The sequence below is a fragment of the Sarcophilus harrisii genome, chromosome 3 (genome assembly GCF_902635505.1).
Source record: "Sarcophilus harrisii chromosome 3, mSarHar1.11, whole genome shotgun sequence".
Lineage (NCBI taxonomy): Eukaryota > Metazoa > Chordata > Mammalia > Dasyuromorphia > Dasyuridae > Sarcophilus > Sarcophilus harrisii.
In genome coordinates, this window is record NC_045428.1 from 583,966,401 (window position 1) to 583,988,357 (window position 21,957).

Genomic DNA, 21,957 nt, shown 5'->3' on the forward strand with positions numbered 1-21,957 from the left:
TGTGGGTTAAGTGTGGTAAAATACAGAGAATTATTCAGTGTGTTCTTGGTCCCTAAGGCGGCACTAGGAGCAGCAGGTGGGGGTCCCCAAGACAAATCCAGACTTGACAGAAGACAAAGTCACTAATCACTGAAGTTGTCCTAAGGTGGGAGGGCTACCTCCACAGGAGTAGGACCCCCTTCTCTGCAGGCTTAATTGAAGCCAATGGTCATTGCCTAGGTAGGGATGTCGAAGAAATTCGGATCCAGGTGAAGTTTTACGAGGTCATACTTAGATTTAAAATTCGAAAGGGTCTTTAGTCATCATCACAAGTCCCACCTGTCTTTACAAGATGAGCAAGATCTCCAAAGTTGTGACTTGGCCCAGTCCTCAGTGACAGGGGCCCGGTTCCCATTAAGTGAAGTCCTTTTTCCCAGTCAGTGGGACGCTTCCCTCCCTGGGAGCTGGGTTGCTCTGCTGGGTCCTCTTGTGGGTGCAAGCAGCCGCAGACAGGAGACTTTTCAAAGCCTGGAGCTGCTTGGATAGCTCCTTAGTCACCTGGAGGGTCCTTGTCGGCTTTCTTGGGCCGGTCTCTGGGGTTGGAAAGTGCTGGAGGGAAAGGGCTGCAGAGGCTCTGGAGCTTTAGACGCTGTGGGTGGGGGTGTTCTGGGCGGAGTGAGGATGCCTCCAGGGATGGGGCCCGGCTGGCAGCCAATAAGGGCTGGGCTAAGCTAGGGAGCGATTCCCCGGGCTCTGTTGATGATCTCCCAGGAAACATCCCACGTGGAGGGACAGATCCCGGGCGGGAAGGCTCGCAGGGGCGGAGGGTGCCGCCTTCCTCCTGCCCCTCCACCTCCCGGGCGCACAGACTGCGACCTGCTTCTTGGCGCGGGACCCGCGGAACCCCCTCCCTCCCTCTGCCCCGCCCCGGACGTGGATGCTTAGGCAGGCAGCACAGGTACTGCATTGTAGGTTGCATCGGGGCTCACTGAACAGGGGTCACCGGGCTGAGTTCTAGTATGGCTGGTTGAGATGCTCTGTGCCTAGAAAGGCTAAGTTGGATTGGGGTACCCTGAGCCAGGAGGGCTGGGGTACGCTGGCAGTTGTAGTATGGCTGGGTTTAAATATTCTGAGCTTTGGCAAGACTGAGTTGGATTGGGGTACGCTGAGCCAGGCGGAGATGGGGTACGCTGGGAGTTGTAGTATGGCTGCTTGAGATGCTCCGTGCCTAGAAAGGCTGAGCTGGATTGGGGTACACTGAGCCAGGAGGGCTGGGGTACGCTGGGAGTTATAGTATGGCTGGGTTGAGATGTTCTGCGCTTTGTCAAGACTGGGCTGGATTGGGGTACACTGAGCCAGACTGGCCTGGGGTACACTTGACTGGGTAGGATTGGGATACACTAAGCTGCAGTATACTGAGCTAGACTGGGGAACACTGGGAGAGACTAGGCTAAGCTGAGCTGGGCTAGGATATTCTGGGCTGAGCTGACCTGGGTTGGGCTGGAGTGCTCTGGTTGGCCTGGGACAACAGGTGACAGCTGGAAGGGAGCCGCAGAGAAGCCTGGCCTGGAAAAGCAAGTTTCAGAACCTTTAAGCTCTGTAGAGACCCCAAACTCTCTGAATTTTCCTGAAATCCCAGGTTTCAGGCCCCCTCAAAGAGAGGCCATTCTGCAGCTGCCCTTTCCCTTCTTCCTGTGTGAGTTGGCTCAGCCACACAGACCCAGGCATCCCCTACCTTGCCCTGTTCCCTGGGAGCCCTGCAGCTGCCTGCATTGTGACAGAGGGGATTCTGACTTAGCTAAAGGCTGGACAAGATTACCTCTGAGGTCCCTTCTACCCCTGGCACCCATTACTGGTTCCATTCATCCATTCCTGTCCCACCACCTTTCCAGTCCCAGCCCCAAGAGACCAGGACACAAGCCAATCAGCAGAGGGGCTCAAGCCCATCTCCCACTCCAAAGCTAATGGAAAGCCTTTCCTAAAGTAAATGTTTATTGTCCAGTCTGCTCAGAGTGGAGAGTCACAGTTTCCATGGACCTGCCTTGGGCAGGGCTACTTTGAAGGGTGTGGTATACAGGTCAGTGGTATCTGACCAGTACTTTTCCTATCAGACTTGGAAACTGGAAACTGGACCTAACCTCTTAGAATCTCTTAAAATACGACAATAACAAGGAACTGTGAGTAACAATTGTTTAATGACTCATTTTGATCACTCCAATTCATTTAAGACTAATTGTGTGTTATATGCAAAGGAATAGAAAAGTGGTGTGGATAGATAATTAGTTTACATTTTATACTTTTAAATTTTTAATTAAGTTATAGCAAGGCAAGTTAAAGAGGAATAATTATTAAATTTATTATGCGGCAGGCACTGAGCAGAGCACCAAGATTACAAATACAAGCAAATAAGACTGTTTGCCCACAAGGAGCTCATGGCCTGATGAAGAAGATGATACTTAAAGGGATCTAGAAAGGGCAGAATAGTACCTCTGAGGGAGTATGAAATGAAGAGGAAACCAGACAGAGCAAGGTCAGTCCAGTTCCATAGGATGATAAGACAAGGTTCAACCTAAGCTGAGTCAGGGAGGATCCTGAATTGGCATCTAAGTTTCCTCTGGGGAGAGTGGATCGATGGCAAGAATGAATTGGATATTAAAGGCACTTTTGAGGTCAGCTAGCTCAACCTCTTTGTTTTACAGATCACGGCTTGAGCCCAGAGAGTAAATGATCAGCTCACACTCCCATAGGTAGAAAGTGCCAAAGTCAAATCTGAGCCTTATTAGCTGTGTGTTCTTGGAATGATCATCCAAATCTCTGGACTTGTCTTTTTTATGATTCTGAAAATTTTATTTGAACCTATTCTCTTTTTTATAAAAAAAAAAAACATATTTGTTTTATTCTGAATTTAAGAAATAAAACAAGCATTTCTATAACATAAGAGAATAGAAAAAATATGATTGTACATGGAGCTGCAAATCTGTTATGGACAACTTGCTATTACTTTTAAACACATAATAAAGTTATTGTGTAACTTTTTTTTCCTTCTTCCTTTGAGGAAGGGGCTTGACCAGATAGCCTTCTAAGTCTTTTCCAGCACTGACTCTCTAATTCTATGAGAAAGGCAATGTGATGTAATAGATAGTGAAACAGTTTCACAATCAAGAAGCTCTGGGCCCTCTCTGACAGGCATACTATTTGTGAACCATGGACATATGACTTAATCTCCAAGACTTCTCTGACTGAAGTTATGAGTTGTTGATATATAATCCTTATTAGAATACAGACTTTCCTTATTAGAATATAGATTTTCCTTATTAGAATATAAACTCTTTGAGGACAGATACTGTTTTGTTTTTTTTTTTTTTTTGGTAGTTATGTCCTCAGCACATAGCACAGTGCCTGGCACATAATAAGTATTTAATAACTGATTTTTTTGTTTATTATTTCATTCCTTAGCAAAGAGAATATATCAGTGAAATCCACAGTGAAATCCCTAGACTCCTGCTGCCCCCCCCACCTTAATCCTAAAAATGGCTCCATTGCAAAAAGAAAAAAAAAACTCCTCCCTCTTTACCCAGGGGGTTTTCTTGAATTTCCCTCTCCACTTCCAATTATTCTATGTCCCTTTATACTCAGACTCTTTCAATTTGTACTCAAGTGGACTAGTCAACTAAAGAATTGAAAGGTAGAAAAAACCTCCTAGACTAGAGTTCAAATTCTGCTTCTGATGCTAGGTGTGTGAGAGCAGCGCAGTGACATATGCTGGGGGAGTGGAGATGCTGAGGCTGCTGAATCTCTCGAGCTCAGAGTTCTGAATTTCAGAGGGGGAGTAAAGGGAAGGGAATAAACATCTGTATAATACCTATAATGTTCCAGGTACTTTGTTAAGCATTTTAATAATATCTCATTTGATACTCACAGTAATCCTAGAGAAGGAAGGGAAGGGAAGCAAAGATAGGAGGGGAGGGAAAGGAAGGAGAGGGGAGGGGAAAGAAAAAAGGGGGGGAAGGAAGGGGAGGGGGAAAAAGGGGAAGGGAAGGAAATAGGAGGGAGGGAAAAGGAGGGAAGGGGGGAGAGGAGGGAAGAGGAAGGGAGAGGAAAGGTAGGCAGGTAAGGGGGTGGGAAGGGAGGGAAGAGGGAAAGGTAGAGGGGGGAGAAAAAGGGAAGGAGAAATAAGGGCAAGAGGAGGGGAAGGAAGGGGAGAAGAAGAGAGAAGGGAGGGGGAGAAGAGAGGAGAGGACAGGAAGGTTACTTGCTGTGTGATATCAAATAACTTAATTAGTTCCTCTGTGTCAATGTCCTCATCTCTAAGACGGGGATCATGGCCCTTACATCACTAGGTATTAAATGAGGGATTCATCTACTAAATGAGGGATTTGATCCTTAAGATCTTGGATATTTGTCTCAGCCTGTTCCATCTGCTGCATTCACATCCATGATGGCCCCTTATTTCTTTTGTTTCACAAACCTATTCTGAAAAGTCAGTCAATGATGTGAACAGTGTGGAGGAAATTCCCAGCTTCCCCCCATCCCTTAGCTCTCTCTGTAAAATGACAGAGCAGGAAAGTAGGATCACAACACCATCAATTTAGAGTTTCTGGGGCTAAAAAGTCCACAATCTCACAGCTGAGACTAGGCTGGTCCTCAGAGGAGAGCCCCATGCAGCCCATCAGGCCTGTGCTCATCAGACTTTGGAGATGGATGTAATTTCAGGAGCCACTGACTCTAACCTGTCCCTAAATAAGAATTCTGTTGTGTGACCTTGGATCTTTGGTTCCTTGGGCCTCAGTTTCCCCATCTTTAAAACGAGGGGGTTAGATTCTGTGGCCTCTGAGGTCCCCAGACAGGAGGTCACTTGACTTATTCCTGAGTAATTGGGGGGAATCCCACTCCATCCCTTGGGGGGCATTCCACTTTGGGGCCACAGCTTCTAGCTGTGCCCTCTGCGGCCTAACAACAGGCTTATTGCCTTTACAAATCCAGAGTCTCTTTATACATTGAGGGGGCTTTAAAGAGGAGTGTTAGTTGGGGAACATTGGCAGGGGGCATTGTGGGAAGTCTGGACTGAGGGTCGCAGCCCAGCTGGAGGCCCAGTGTCCCACTCCAGGACTGACCACTCTATTGTCCGTTCTACAGGGGCTCCCCTAGGGTAAGCAACACATGTGACCAGAGGAGGTCCCCGAGGGATGTCGACTCAGGAGCTCACTGTCCGTCTGTGCCAGGAGGGAGACCGGCACCTGGCCCTGGATGAGCTCCCCCTGGCCACCGCCTTCTACCTGGCCGCATTCAGCTGCCACCCGCCCTCAGTGGTGCAGAGGGCACAGCAGTCACTGAGCCAGGAGCAGACAGAGCGGATGGTCTCCGTGCTGGAGGCCTGGTGCCGGGGAGAAGCCCAGATCCCCTCTATCCACTGGGACGGAATGGCCGTGGTCTCCCTCACCGTGGCCCTGGCTGCGGCCTTCCTCGGAGCCCTCCAGCCCAACAACCTGGCCGCCTCCCTCTGCAGACTGACCATCCTGACGGGGCAGGGACGCCACGAGGAGGTGGCCAGGAGATGCGAGGCGCTTCTGGAGGGCCCCGCCGCAGGACCCCTGGAGCTCCGGCTCATGCGCGCTCTAGCCTGGGTCCTGTCTGGGACCAAAGCGGGCGCTGGCGTGACCGAGTACCTCCAGGCTTTTGTCACACATGCCCAACAAACTCTGGGCTTCATCTTCTCTCATCAGCAGGACCACCTGCCCCTGCTCATCAGCGCCTGCCAGGATCACCTCCTGGAGCCCAGTGAGGCCGAGGCAGCTGGAGGCGGGTGGGGCAGTGACTGCCAGCGCTTCCTGGCGGCCCTGGCGCCCAGCGAGACCCAGGCAGCCTCCGCCCAGGCCCTGTCTCTGTTAAGGACGGGCAGGTTGGAGGAGTGCATGACCACATGCAGCCAGGCCCTTGAATCAGCCTCCACGGCGGGCAAACTCCAAGGTACTAACCAAGTTTTTAAGTTACTAACCATGAAAATAAAAGAAAGACCTTAATTTGCACAAAGGGTGTTAGTGGCCGTATACCAGGAAGCTCTGGGAGTAGTTTTTGCGAAGTCTGGAAGCCGAGGAGACAGGAAGATGGAGGCATGGAGGCGAAACCCACATTGGAGGACCACAAAGGCCGGTATGTGGAGATGAGGCCGTCAAGGGGTCCCAAATTTATTAAATGGTTGTAATCCATCCTAGACACTGACTATTGTGACCTGCAAGTCCATTCCCCTGCCCAGTTTCTTCAATGTAAGTGGGGGGGAATAATCCCGCCCGGTGGCTTGTAAGGATCAAATGCTAAACAATTAAGATTGAAAATTTCCGCCCTGGCATAGCAGGAAGTGGGTTGAACAGGGTGAATCTTCCAACTATTAGACACATCATATCAATGGAGAATATTGTGGCTTTTTAAAGAACGAGACAGCTGGAACAAGAAGTGGAAGGAAGGAAAAGATCTGATTCAACCAATTCTGAGTTTTTACAGCTGGTACCGGCAAATCACTAACTGTTTGCCCGTTTTCCTCTTCAAACTTGGAAAGGAAATGCCACTTCAGGATCTTTCGAGAACAGCAATGGCACCAGCCCAGATGTTTTTGTCACTTTTCAAAAGAGTCTGGAATGTTTGTACTGCAAATTTCCCGAGGAAAGTTGTCATGAACATTGGTTGCCGGTGGCCTCAAAGGTTTAACTTCAGCCCATGTTTGGAATGGACCAAAGAAGGGCCCTTGACCCTTCATTCTGGCTTCCGAAAGGTGGGCTCAGTAGAAACCCCAAGGTTTTTGTTGTTTGCCATCCCGAGACCCTACCTGGGTCCCCTAGTCCTTCCCTTTGGGATGAGACTGGGCTCAGGTTCTGGAACTGTCAAGAGTCCACGGCCAGCTTCGGAGATAAAGCACGGGTGACTGATGGCCACACTGACTTGTCGTTCCCTGTGCTTTCCCCCAAGGAGAGAGCCCTTCCATCCTGCTGGTTACTGGAGCGCCTCCTTCTCCTGGTCCAGCGGAGCTCTCCAGACCCAGACCTCCGGCTTCTAACGGCCAAGAGATGAGGATTTTCCTCGGACGTGAGCTTGATCCTGGCGGGCCAGGCGACGCTGAGACGGATCCTTCCAATGCGGTGAGACTGGAGGACTCAAGCCGACGGGCGGAGCTGGCCCCATCCTCACAGCCGCGCTTCTCCGGTGGCCCCGGACAGCGGGAGCTGACGTCGCCTCATGCTGCCGCTGCTGTCCGACGCCAGGGCCCTGCCTGGACGCCTCCTCCTGAGCGCCCACCCACCGCACGCTGCCAGCTCCCGCTTCTGCGCTCCACCAGGCCGGGCCGCCTGGGCCCGGCCGGATAGAGCACGAGGCCCCGGGATCCGCAGCGCGTGGAGCCGGCTTGCTTTCCCGGCCCAGCCGTCCTCCACCTGGACCAAAGCTCCAGGAGCTGCAGGACCGTCCACCGCAAGTCCGTTATACGGGGTGCTAAGGTGGAAGGAAGGGAAAATGCGCAGAAAGACCGGAGTCCGGCCGGGGCCGGCCCCGCCGGAAAAATGAGGGGGAGGCCCGCCAAAGGGGGTAATCCATCCTCCCCAACCTCGCGAGATCGGGGACCGCTCAGGTCACCTTTAGATGAAGTGAGGTAGCCGTAGTCTTAATTAATTCACAGGACACCGGTTAGATTCATCTTCCCATCACCTCTGAGTACTTATAAGGTAAAGTTTGTGATGCAGCCGGTTCACTTACGCGAATTGGCAAGTCACTTAACCTGTTCGCCTAGTTTCCTCTTTAATGTGGAGAAGGAATAACCACCCAGGCTCTGTTAAAAGGGCACGGCTGGTAGTAAAAGAGACACCTGATAACCTTAGTCAAACTTCTCAGACATCAACACTCCTAGCTGGGACCGGGCAAGTCATTATTTTGTAAAAAGAAAGAAAGAGAAAGAGAAGGAGGGCGAAGGAAGGAAAGGAGGAGAAAGAAAGAGGAAGAAAGAAAGAAAGGGCTCAACATTTACACTTTGATTACCTACGAGGTGGAAATTTGAACACAAGTTTGCAGGGTGTTGAAAATTACCTGTATTGTTTGAAAAGCTTAAAGAAAAAGAAATGGGAGTCACAGAGATTAGACATGACTAAAATGACTGAACAATATTAACAAAAAATGAGGTAAAGGAGTGAAGTGTCTTCCTTATAGCCAGACAACAGAATAAAGGCAGGACCAAGAGTTAGTTAATAAATATTTATTAACTACCTACTATGTGGTAGGTACTGTTCTTAATGCTGGGGACACAAAATAGGCAAAAGACAATCCCTGCCTTCAAAGAGCTTACAATCTATTGTGAGAATAGGTTGTAAGTCTCATTTTTTTTTAGTGCCCTGCGTTTTATTCAGCTTTTACATTCACTTAGACCTTAGGCAGATGGTATATCATGGAAAGCATGCTGGACTTGTACTTAAAAGACCTGATTTCAGATTCTAGGGAGGTGACATGGTGCCACTCTTTGAGTCAAGAAGACCTGAATTCAAATCCTCCTGCAATGATTGACTACATGTATGACTCTGGGCCAGTTGCTTTGATATGTCTCAGACTCAGTTTCCTCCTTTGTGAGATAAGGACATGGCAGCAGCTATTTCTCAGTGAGTTGATTGTGAGAATCAAATGAGAAAACATGAGTAAAGTGCTTTACAAACCTTAAAAAAACCCCACATAAATATTTATCATCATCATCATCATTAGCTTCTTAATTCTAGGCAAGTCATTTCCTCTCTGGACCCCACTTTCTTCCTTCATAAAATGAAATGGTGGGTTGATTATGGTTACAAGACCCTAGAGCTAGAGTTAGAAGAACCCATGGATATCATTGGGTTCCGTGCTTACATGATTCGAGGGTCTTTCTAATTCTAAATCCTAGGAAATTATCCAGGAGATGTAGGCACATTTACAAGGCACTTTGGAAGTTTGAGTCCTTAGGTGCAAACCCCATCCCCAACACTGGGCAAGTCATTCACCTTCTTGGATGTTGTTTCTTCATCTAGATGTTCTGTAAGGTCCAAACCTAAGACCCCATGAAATTCTAAGTCAAGAGGCCTGTGCTCTCAATTTCTGCCTTTACTACTCAAATCAGCTACGAGGCTTTAGACAAATTTCTTAATTTCTCATCTTTAAATTAGGGGCGATTATCCCTGTGTTATAGCCTCACAAGGTTTTTGTGAAAGTCAAAGGAGAAAATAGACATAAAGTGCTTTGTAACTTGTAAGTTCCATTTTAAAAAAATGCTGGCCATCATTTTGCCATTCTGCCCTAACAATGTTGTAAGGTAAATTCTCTCTTAAAATAATATAGGACCTGTGATTTCATTAGATTAGGGATTAGTTCCAGCATGATTCTCCCTGTCTCTTTCTGTCTCTCTCTCTGCCTCTGTCTGTCTTTCTCTCTGCCTCTGTCTCTATCTCTGTCTCTCTCGATTCTCTTTCTGTCTCTCTCTCTCTCTCTCTGTCTGTCTCTCTCCCTTTCTCTCTCTCTCTCTCCTTCCTTTCTTCCTTTCCTCCCTCCCTCTCTCCTTTGTTCTTTTCCTCTCTTTTTCCCTTCTTCCCTCCTCTCTCCCTACCCCCTCTCCCTTCCTCTCCTTGTCCCTCCCTTTCTCCCTTCCTTCCTAGCTCCCTCTCTCCCTCCCTATCTCCCTTTCCTTCCCTCCCTCCTTTTCTTCTTTCCTTCTTTCTTCCTCTCCCTCTTTCTTCCTCTTTCCCTCTCTCTCTTACTCTCTCTGTCCTTCCCAACCTTCATCTCTTTCTCTTCCTTTCCCTCCCTCTCTTCTTCCCTTTCTCACTCTCTCTTTCCTTCCCTCCCTCTCTCATTCTCTCTGTCCTTCCTTCCCTCTCTCTCTCCCTTTCTCTCCCTTCCTTTCTTCCTCTTTCCCTTCCTTCCTCCTTCTCTCCCTCCTCCTCTCTCTCTTCTTCCCTTCCTCCTTCTTTCTCTTTGTCCCTTTCTCTCTCCCTCCCTCACTTCCTCTCTTTATCCTTCTCTCTATCCCTCCCTTCCCTCCCTCTCTCCCTTCTTTTCTCCCTTCCCCCTCTCCCTCTTCCTCCCCCCCTCCCAGATGGATATTTCATTTATAACTTAGATTTAGAGATTTGCCTATAGTTCAATATTTGAATATATAGTTAAGTATATAAACATTTAATAACCATGGAGGTTGCCCAGGACCATCCAGTCAGGATGTCAGAAGAAGGCATTGTCATTGTCAGGTAGGAGGGTAGTGGGCAGTAGAGCAGAGAAACCTCACTGATGACTGGGGAGCCCCAGAGGGATGTCCTGGTCTCGCTGTAACTGATGGAGATTTCTTATTCCCCTTTTCTAAGGGATGCTTGTGGGGTGCACCAGCTGGCAGCCCTGCTGATGGAGCTGGATCCAAGTGAGGAGATATCCAGGCTTCTCAGTGCAGATGCCCTCTACCAAATGGGCCGTGTTGAAGACGCACACAAGACCCTCTTGGTGGCGCTGTCCAAGAGCCCCCACACGGCCCCCATCCTGGCCCGCCTGGCCCTGCTGCAGCTACGGAAGGGCTTTTTCTACGATGCCAACCTGGTAAGGCAAAGGGGAAAAAGCACAAAGAAATAGGGGATCAGGTCTAAGGGAAAGCAGATAGTGGGTCCCAGCTATAAGAAATGGAGCATCTATATCTGCCTCAGTTTCCCCATCAGTAAAATGAGACTAGATGAATCTCTTCTTGCATCGGTATTTAGGGAGGAGGCAGGATCAGGGAAAATACCCCTGCATCTGGAGTCAAAGGATCACAGCACCCCAGTGTTAGGGATGGCAGGGACTTAGAGGTGCCATTCCCTTTGTTTTTTCCCAGAATCAAACACGGCAAAACAAAAAGCAACTCCAGGGGCCTTGTCTGGTTTTCTTCCTTTTTTGTTTTATTGTAAATTTAATAAAAATGACAAATACAAAGAGTGTAGTCACATAGAACAAACAACTCCAATTTTCATTAGGAGTTATTTGTTTTTGAAAAGTATATAAAATCCTTTTAATTAGCAGACTGACAATCTTCAGTTAAGTGTTTACCTAGGGCCATATAGCTGTTAAGTGTCAAAGGCTACATTTGAATTCAGGTCCTCCTGACTCCAGAGCTCTAACCACTGCACCACTTTCCTGACCCTTGACAAGCTTTTATTAGATGTCTACTGCTCACACTCACTCTTCAGTGTTGGGGACATGATTATAAAAGAGAGACAAATTCCTGCCCTCAAGGAGCTTACATTCTATCCAGAGAGACAATGTGCATCATAAAACTGTCCTTACAAAATCTCAGAGTTGGGAGGGACCCCAGAATCCATCAAGCCCAAGCTGTTGCTGACCTAGACTCTACCTCCAGCATCTCCAAAAATAGTGTCCAGCTTTTTCTTAGAGCTTCCAAAATGGGGGAACCCAGATGTCTCCTCCACTCAATCTTTCCAAACCTGGCATCTTTGCCAGCTTCTACTTGTGAATTTTGCTTTTGTCTTCTGGACCAAGCAGAGCTAATCCCTCCCACGGTTACCTGACCTTCAGACACTCCAAACGAGCTCCCAGCCATCCCCCAGTCTTTTGTCTTTCATCTAAATCTCTCCAGACTAAATGATCTTCATATACTATGGATCCAAGTCCTTCACTATCCTGATTTCCTTCCTCTGATCCTCTCCCAAATTCCAGTGTTGTTCTTTCACCATGATACCCAGAATTCAATAGATATTGAAGAAATTCTCAGGGCATAAATGATTCTGTAGTTCCTATGACATTATTTTTCGGTCGTTTCCCACCCTTTGTGACCCATTTGGGGTTTTCTTGGCAAAGATACTCCAGTAGTTTTATGCACAGTATAATCTTTCTACAAAGATGGCACCAGTTCCTGGTCCCCATTAGTAGGACTCTTCCTACTAAACCAGTAATTCTCAAGCTTGTTTGTCTCAGAACTCTTTACATTCTTAAAAATTATTATAGATCACAAAAAGCTTTATTTATATGGGTAAGATTTATCAATATTTACTCTGGTTGAAGTTAAAATTGATAATTGTTAAAAATTACTAAAATATTTAAAAACAACAATAATAAAGATGTTAACATGAACAATATATTTTCTGGAAAATAATTATGTTTTCCAAAACAAAAGAATAAGTAGCAAGAAGGGTCATTGTTTAAGCTATTTTTTTCTTTTTTGTTAATTAGGGCCCTTTCATGCTTTTAAAACTTATTGAGGTTCTAAAAGAGCTTTTGATCATAAACATTCTATCTATTAAAATTTACTATATTTGAAATCAAAATGGATGGTTTTTAAATATTTATTTCAAATAAATAAATAAAACATGTTAACATAAATAACATGGTTTTTATGAAAAAAACTATATTTCTCTCCCCCAAAAGTACAAAGAGTAATACTGTTTTACATCTTTTTTATAAATCTCTTTGACATGTCTTAATAAAAGACATCTGGATTCTCCTATCTGGTTCTGTCTCTCATTTGTTATGATATTTTGTTTTGGTTAAAACCTATGAACAAAATTTTGTCTCACACATATATGTGTTTAGGAATCCTGAGACAAAACCATTTTATAAACTGAAATTTCTTTGTTGATTAATGTTCTGCAAGTTTTCATTTTTGAAAAATACTTTTCATAGTTGGGACCATGTAGAGAAATGAAAATGGGGACAGAGAGGAAGCTGAATAACAAGGAAGGAAAGGAAGTTTTATTAAATTCCTCCTATGTGCTAAAAGCTTTACAGATATAATCAGGTTCCATCTTCACAACAACTCTGAGAGGGAGGTACTTTTATTATTTCTATTTTACAGATGGGGAAACTGAGGCACACAGAAGTTAAATGACTTGCTTATGATCACAAAGCTAGTAAGTGTCTTTTGCCAATTCTGAAGTTCAGCAGAAACCATCACCTTTGACTCAATATGCCCAAGGTAATAAATGTCTGAGGCCAGATTTGAACTTGGGTTTTTCTGACAGGTCTGGTGCTTCTAACTGCTGAACCACCCTACTGAATCAAAGTTGAAAATTCAGAGCTAGAAGAGAAATGTCGCTAGTTCTGAAGTCCAAAGACCTTGTTTCACAGCCTGTCTCTATTTCTTATGACAGTTTGGGTAATTTTAGGCTAATCCCTTAGCTTCCCTAGTCCTCAATTTCCTTCTAGTTCTATGATCTTGTTATCCTATCCACGTGACTTTGTACAAGTTACTCAGCCCATCTGTAAAATGGGAAAGGGGTTGGACCCTTTTCTCTGAGATTCTGAGTCTCTAGAGTCCTTCCAGGTCTAGATCTAGGTTCTTTGATCCATCTTGGTTAACTTGGACATAAACAAGCATTTCTGCATCAACCATAGCTTCCCCCTCCCCCCCAAAAAAAGATGTTTAAAGGTTTGCTTAAATGTTTTCATTTGAATAATGGATCCAACATATCCCTCATGATTTCCCATCCCATCAGTCAACAGTTGGTATCCTGTGTAATATGAATATGAGACCAGAGACTAGAGAGCCTTGACTGACAAATGAAGCTTTCTGCAATGAGTAATGGGGAGCTATAGAAGATTGTATATCATACTCTCTAATCTGATCCTGTGATAACTCTCCTTTTGCTCTTCCACCCCATTAAGCTGATAAAGAAAGTAATCCAGATTGGAGACACCTCCTGCCTCCAGCAAATCATGGAGATCTTCAGGGAAGAGGACCGGAAGCTACTACAGACTCACTGCCATTCTAGGGCTGTGACAATCCTGAAGAATAAACAGGGGGACACATATACCAAAGAGGCCATCGCCTACCTCTCTCTTGCCATCATTGCCTCAGGTATGTCTGGAGGAAGATGGGCTCCCAGTGTTAGAATGGCAAGGGACCTGAAAGAGCATCTAGCTCTTAGATTAGAGATGAGGAAACCGAGGTTCTGAGCAGGTAAGTGGTTTGTCTAGGGTCCTTCTCCCAGTTAGTGTCAGAGCTAAAATCCAAACTTAGGTCTTTGGATGTCTGTCTTTCCCTAAGGCCAGACAGCCACAATGATGAAGGAGATTAAGTGACTTGCTCATGGTCATACGTGCCCAAGTAAGTGCTACAGAACTTCTAGACCCAGTGCTCTTTTTACTGCACCATTGTGGGACCCAAGCTCAGAATGAGACATCAACGTAATGGGTCATCCACCCATTGGGCGATGAGGGGCTGCCTTGAGAGGGACAGGGCTTTTAAAAGGAAGCTCTGTACTTTACCCTGGTTGTGCCTCAATTGCAATCTGGAGCTCATTCTTTATATATATATATATATATATATATATATATATATAGCTTTTTATTTACCAGATATATGCATAGGTAATTTTTCAGCATTGACAGTTGCAAAATCTTTTGTTCCAACTTTTCCCCTCCTTCCCCCAACCACTCCCCCAGATGGCAGGTTGACCAATACATGTTAAATATGTTAAAGTATAAGTTAAATATAATATAAGTATACATGTCCAAACAGTTTGAAATAGCATACAATTAGCCTGTCAAAAATGGAAATCAAAAATAGAGGGATTGGGAATTCTATGTAGTGGTTCTTGGTCATCTCCCAGAGTTCTTTCCCTGGGTGTAGCTGGTTCAGTTCATTACTGCTCTATTGGAACTGATTTGTTTTATCTCATTGTTGAAGAGGGCCAAATTCATCAGAATTGATCATCTTATAGTATTGTTGTTGAAGTAAATAATGATCCCCTGGTCCTGCTCATTTCACTCAGCATCAGTTCATGTAAATCTCCCTGGAGCTCATTCTTGAGGAAAGACAGTCATAATCTAAAAAGGGTCCAAAGAAGGGCAAGCAACATAATACAAAATCTATGCTGTAGAAAGATTGCTCCAAGGAACTGGGCACATTTAGCCTGGAGAAGGAAGATTGAGGAGAGACAAGACCTTGAAGTATTTTGATATATAGCAAAACTTCTCAAACCATGAGTTATGATGGGGTCACATAACTGAATGTGAAGGTCACAAAATTATCATTTATTATCAGCAAATGTTTTATTTGGATAATTATTTTCTATACCTAAATATCTGGGGTCGTGTAAAAACTGTTCAGCTGAAAAGAGTTTAAGCAGTAAAAATTTAAGAAGCCCTGGTATAAAGGACTTGACTTGTTCTACCTAGCCCCAGAGGACAGAATCAGGAGCAGCATTTAGAGACAGAGCTAGGCTTAAGGTCAAGGGAAACTTCTTATCACTCAAGATTTAGAATTGAACATACAGTTTTGGTCAAGGCAGAGGTTTGTTTTATTTGACTATTCATATTTGTTGCAAGGATTTTGTTTTTACTAATTTTGCTTTCAGTGGAAGGGGAAGGAGGTGTGAAAAAGAGAAAGTGCTTATTAATTATTCACACATACATACATATATAATATATATTAGTATATTAGTATTATATATATATATTAGTAGAAAGAAAGAAAAAAATCCTAACAATTGGGCTATCCCAAAGTGGACTGGGTTACCTCCAGAAAACCATTTGTCAGAAATATAATGGATTCCCTTTCAGCTTTACAACTGTCAAAAACAGGATCTGATGGTCTAATAAGCTTATTTCCTTATTTGGAGTGTGCAACTATTAGACTAACCAGCAGAGGGTGAGAGTGTGCTGCAAAGAGAGCCCAGGAATAGCAAAGTTTCCATGTGCTCACCCACCCCATTTCCCAGTCCTTCACTCCTCATCCTCTCTTCCAATCTCCCAAGAACCATCTGGGCCCCAGGATTTCACAGGAAATGCTGCTAAAACAGCTAGGAGAACTATCCCCTACTTTTGAACACTCCCTTTTTTAAATGATAGAAACTGAGCACAAAATGAAAGTCATCCCCTTTTATTGAGAAGGGAGGATGAAATCCCAGAATGGAGAAAACTCTTCTTCAAAGCAACAAATACATACATACACACACACACACACACACACACACACACACACAAACTTTACTATTTCTCTCTTTTATCCTTTATTTTCTGGGTTCAATAATTGAGAAATCAGAAAGAGATCAGCTTGTCATTCAACAAACAGATCACACATTTCCCAATCACCTATTTCCTCTATAATATTTTAATGCTGTCTTGTGTCTAACTAGCACATTAAATGCTTTTAAATGAATTTACTATGCAACTCTAAGGTGAATATTATTGAATTTACTTTCACATATATTTATAATCTCTCCCTCTGATTGCTAGACCTCCATTTAAAATTTGTTATTAACACTTTGAATTCCAGATTCTCTCTCTTCCTCCCCACCCCAACTCCCCATTAGGAAAGCATATGTGAAGTTTTAAAACTCTCCCAAACAACCTAATTAATCTAACAAATTTTTTGTGCTTGACTTGGGCCCCTCTTTCTTCAATACATCAATATTGTCTGGAGGGTCCATTCCCTGACAGTTGACAAATCAGGACAGAACAGATCAGCCCTCTTATATTTGGCCTTGCTATTGATATAGCTGGCAGGTTAGTCTGCTCCACTACCCTCAACCTGAAATCACCTTGTTCTATTCCCTCTGGGTCTCAGTTCTGAAGCCTTTTCATCTCCCATGTAGTAGAGTTCTGGGCCAAGGTACCAGGTTTTTTCTCCTCTGACCCATTACTTTATTTTGCTCCATTTTCGAAGTGTAATTTCCTTTATTTTTAAATTCCCCATCTTATCTTTGAGCCATTCAAGGCCTAAGTAGAACAGTCTGAAAATGGATTTTGGCCCCTCGACTTATACATTTTTTTGCATATTATGTTGTTCCCCCATCTCTATAAAACAGCCCCTTAAGAACGGAAATTTCCTTTTCTTTCTGTTGTTGTCCTTCACCTGGTATTTTTCCTTGCATACAATAGGTGCTTAATAAAAATGCTTTGAATGGACTCAAGTGCCTCCTCTTTACTTCCCAGTTAAACTACTAAATCCTCATCCCCAGAATCACCCCCAGAATAGAGAAGATTCACCTGCTGTGCTAATTGAGAAACAACTTGGTGGCCTATACAGTTGAATTTTATTCTCTTGAAAATACTGTCTTTTGTAGAGCAAATGTTATGACAATAGCTTTACGGGAGAAACAAATGAGGTGATAAACATTATGAGCCCTGTACAGTCTGGCAGCATCCTGCTGTTAGAGAGAGCTCATCTTCATTCCCCCTTCGTGGGCTTTCGCTCTCATTTCCAGCCAGTCTGACTCAAGAGAGCTTGACATTTCTTCTGCTACCTTTCCCTCTACAAAGGGCATTCCCTGCCACCATCAGCAGGTCCAAAAGGCTTTGCATCTTAAAATCTCAGCCCACTCACTATCCCTGCAAAGGTTTTTCCTGGGGGTTCCACCTTCTGAAATTCTTTTGCATTTAATTAGCCATTTTCATGTGTTAGCCCTCCCCTAGTTGAGTTTAATTAAACTCCTTAAAGGCAGCAACTGTTTTGATTTTTAGACATTTTTACGATATTCTCCAGCCTGAAGATAGTACTCTTCCAGGAAAAAAAAATAATAATACTAACTTGCCTTTGTTGTTTTTGCTATTTAGCCCGGTCTTTATGACCATATTTGTGGTTTTCTTGGCAGTGATACTGGAGTGGTTTACCATTTCCTTCTCCAGATCATGTTATAAGTGAGGAATCTCAGATAAAGAAAGTTAGTGACTTGCCTAGGATCACTCTTAGTAAGTGCCTGAAGCTGGATTTGAACTCAGGTCTTTTTGACTTCAGACCTGGCCTTCTAGCCATTTTCTTTCCATAGGGCTTGATGGTGTGTGGAGCCTTTTATAAACTCGGGATTTTGCAATTGGTTTATTTCAAAATTTTCCTTTTTTTTTTTTTAACTTTCAACTTGAAAAATACCTATAAACATGAACACTTTTGTATGCTGGGTGTCCCCAAAAGTTTACTAGCTTCAATAATTTAAAAGTACATTAAAACTTTTGGAACACTCTATATAGAGAGCAGGAAAAGAAGATTTTTATAGGAAATCATCTTTTACATATCAATCATTTTCTATTAAAATATATATTAAATTTAGCATAGTAGTGCCAATTGTTCCTTCTTTTGGTCCCTCTTTTGGTATTTTTAAATGTTTTTTATCCTTCTTTTTTCTTTTTCTTTTCTTTCTTTCTTTTTTTTTTTTTTGCTTCTATCACTATCCTTTCAGTGTCTGGTCCCTCCCAAATAAAAACTCTTCCTTGGAATAGAAAAGGATAGTCAAAACACATTGGTCATTTCTGAACAGTTTCGCTCTTTGGACATATGTAAAAGCTTCCTTCTCAGGTCATTCTTTACTCTATTTCTTTTGCTTTGTAACATAATGACCTGGGAAGCCCATGTTACTATTTATCCCTGTCTGACAGATAAAAAAGCCGAGGCAAACAGAAATTAATGACTTGTCTAGGATCACGCAACTAGCAAGTGTCTGAAGCCAGATTTTTATTTAAAAAAAAAAAGCATAAGAAATGGTCCAGTAGACTCCCCAGTCATTACAAGGAACCTGAATACAAAGTAAGACAGATTTTAATGTATTAAAAATAATTAATCAAATAAGACCAATTAATTAAAAGAAAGTAATTCACAAGATAGAAGCCAGGATGAAAAATTAAGTAATCTGATTTCTAATTGGAATCCAATTTCTAAATGGATTTTCTAATTGGAGAAGGTTAGGAACTTTCTAAGTTGGGAGGGAGGAAGAGTGAATTTCAGTTGGTTGAGAAGAGGGTCAAGAAGGTTTCAGGGTCTTTCTTTTCCCATAATCGAGAGGTGCTAACTAATTGCATCCAACAACATTTATAAAACAGTAGATAGAGAGTGCAGCTAGATGGTGCAGTGGATAGAGCACAAAGATGGAGTCAGGAGGAACCGAGTTCCAAAAGGGATTCAGATAATTCACACTTACTAGCTGTATGAACCTGGGTAAGTCACTTAACTCCAATTACCTCATACACACAAAACAAAACAAAACAACTAGTAGATGGCTTATACCATCTAGCTTCCCATGGATGATTTTCAAGAAAACAACAAAATGAAGGATGATACATAGGGTGATACAAGATGGAGTCAGTGTTCATGAGCTAGACTTTGACTGATTTTCTCAATTCCCCCACCAAACCAACTCCATTTTTAAACTAGATCTCATTCTATTTTGTCAGGATCTAATTCTATTTCAGTTTTAGCCTTGTGTGGTTCCAATAAATACATAAATAAGAAATAAAATATTATACGAAAAGGCATAAACAGAGATATTTATAGCTATTGAGGACCATTTTAGAGGTAGCAGAAAAATCACTGCATTTTGAATTATAAGAGATGGGTTTGAAATTGATTGAGTCCTTTATGACCAGAAGGTCAAAAAAATTAATTGATGTTTAAATTTGTTTGATCTTGTTCTTAAATTCCAGACTTTATCCTAGAACTTTTTCATTATTAGAAGTTTGCACTGTATTATCTCTACTGAGATAATATTTTGATTATTTATTTATATTAGAATAATATTATAATATTAACATATTATTTATTTATAATATTCTATTTTTAGCTTTAAACCAATGTCCCTATGCTGCCTTTCATTTAATTATAATCATTTCATCATATACACAAAGTCAATACCCTATGTTAACATTCTTCCAAAAAATGACAAAGGACAGTTTAGTTGACAGTTAAGTCAACAAGCAGTTATTAAGTACTCACTGTGTGCTATGAACTTTTTTAAATTTTGGGATTTGTCTGTGGAAGGGACATCTATGGTCATCCAGACAGGACAAGATTTCTTTGTTCACTAAGTCTGTTTCATCTTCAATCTCCATCTTGCCTTAATGTCACCCTAAGAAGCTAGTATCCTGTTTTGGGAACAGAAGTAGACTCACATATTCAGAGTTGGAAGGCACCTCACAATTGATTCATATTACAGGGCTATTTTTGGTGTTGGTTTTATATTCTTCATTATAAGGGATAATGAATCCCAGCAGTAAAAGGGAATTCAGAGACCATTGTATCCAACACTTTTGTGTTACAGATCAGGAAACTGAGACCCAGAGGAGTTATGTGAGATGCTCAAGATCACAAAAGTAGCCTCAGAATTAGGATTTGAGCTCACCTCTTGAGTCAGATCTTCTAACTCATATCTATAAGTATCAATCTTTTAAGGATTTTAGGGGAGAGGTCCTCCATATTTTTTGAGAGTATGAAATAATCCTAAGAACAAAAAGTTTGAGAATTATTGACCTACAGGATGGAGAAGATTTTTTCCCTTGATCTAGTGTTTGAACTCTCCACAAATCTCACAAAACTGCAGAATCTTAGGATTGAGAAGGTGTCTGAGAAGATTCTAAAGCAATCTATATCTAACCAGAAATCCCCTCTACATGTCCCCAAAAAGTGGCCACTCAGCTGCCATATGAGTATCCCAGCAATGGGGAGCTCACTGTTTCCTGCGTCCTCCCAATCTACTCAGGTTTTCTTTATATGAACTCTGAACTCTGAAATCTTCCTCTCTAAAACATTCCTCTTTGTTCCTGGTTTCCCCTTCTGAGAACAAACAAAACAAACCTAATAAAGTCTAACAATTCTAACATAAAAGCCCTTCAGATACTCAAAGGCAGCTGTCATTTCCCTCTCCTCACATTTCCTTTTCTCCAGACTGGACTTTCAATTCCTTTCTGTGCTGTTTTTTTTATGTAAAGTATGGTAGTGATTAAAGTCTAGAATTGGAGTCAGGAAATCTTGGATTCAAATTCTGCCAGAGACATTTACTGACTGGGTGACTGGCTGGGTGACTTCTGGTAAACCACTTAACCTCTTCCTCATCTATATAAAGGGAAGAACTAGAGCACCTACCTCCAAGAATTATTAAGATCATATGGGGTAAGATATGTAAGATGTTTTGAAAGCCATGGGGTTCTGTATAGATACCCATAGGGATAATGAGGATGGATATAGTAGTGTTTCAAACTACCATAGTTTTAGATAAGTTTTTTTTTTTTAAGTCAGCTTACTCGGGAAACGTTGTGGGAATCATAGATTCAGTTCTTACATCTCAGATTAAATGCTTTCTATATGTCACCGAGGATCCAAAGACAAAACTACTAAACAGTCTCTGCCCACAGAGGGCTTCCTTTCTATCCAGTTAGTGCTTATGACATGATAAGGGAAGGGGAAACAGAAATCCAACCCAGACACAGATCAGCAGATGCTTTCAAAAATGGGGAGCATCTGAGATGAGCCTTGAAGGAGGCTGAGGATTCAAAGAGAAAGACATGGAAAGCAAATTAATTCCAGGATTTAGGGTGGGGGCAGCCTTTGCAAGAGAACAAGATAGGGAGCACTTTGGCTGGAATCAAGAGTGTGTAAAGGGAGCATGAAATGAATCTGAAAATCTCTGCTGGAGCCAGACTGGGAAGGATACCAGAATGATGAGTTGGTATTTTTAACTGTATTTAACTGTAATAATACTGTATCTTTTGAAGATTCTTGAATATACATATACATAAATATGTATACAAATACATATATACATATACACACACATGCAAACATATAAATATACACATATACTTATATATACATACATACTCAAATATGTATATGAATAAATGTCATATGTATATGTACTTGTAGCTGTATGGGGTGATGGAGAGAGGGGGGAATGAAAATCAGAGGACTACTGAAACAGTCTGGGGGAGAAGGCATGAGACCTTGTACTAGGATGCTGGCTATATAAGTGAAGAAAAGATGATGTGAGATATCAATCAATTAACAGATATGTATAAAACACTGTTCCAGACACTGGGAATACAAGTACTGAGAAGACAATCCCTCACATTTTAATATATCCTGGATATAGATCTCACAGGTCATCTAGACCATGCTTCCTGTTGAAGTCTAGGTCTGGAGAACTCACTTCCTTAAAAGGCCACTTCTCTAAAATTTCATTTTGGGACATTTCTCAGTTTGAAAGTTTTATTAAACTCACCTGGCAAATATCTCCCTCTTGTTCC

The 21,957-nt window shown here is 42.8% G+C and overlaps 1 protein-coding gene across 1 annotated transcript in view; it reads left to right on the forward strand.

Moving 5' to 3' along the window:
* The first annotated feature begins 1,832 nt into the window (after positions 1–1,832).
* Positions 1,833–21,957, forward strand: part of TTC34 (tetratricopeptide repeat domain 34) — a 57,133-nt gene continuing 37,008 nt past the window's right edge. The window contains exons 1-7 of the mRNA XM_031961568.1: positions 1,833–2,156; positions 2,348–2,509; positions 3,714–3,855; positions 5,116–5,982; positions 6,940–7,325; positions 10,309–10,557; positions 13,612–13,804. Of these exons, the coding sequence (XP_031817428.1) occupies positions 5,166–5,982; positions 6,940–7,325; positions 10,309–10,557; positions 13,612–13,804 (1,645 nt within the window). The 5' untranslated portion in view covers positions 1,833–2,156; positions 2,348–2,509; positions 3,714–3,855; positions 5,116–5,165. The remainder of the gene's footprint in view (positions 2,157–2,347; positions 2,510–3,713; positions 3,856–5,115; positions 5,983–6,939; positions 7,326–10,308; positions 10,558–13,611; positions 13,805–21,957) is intronic.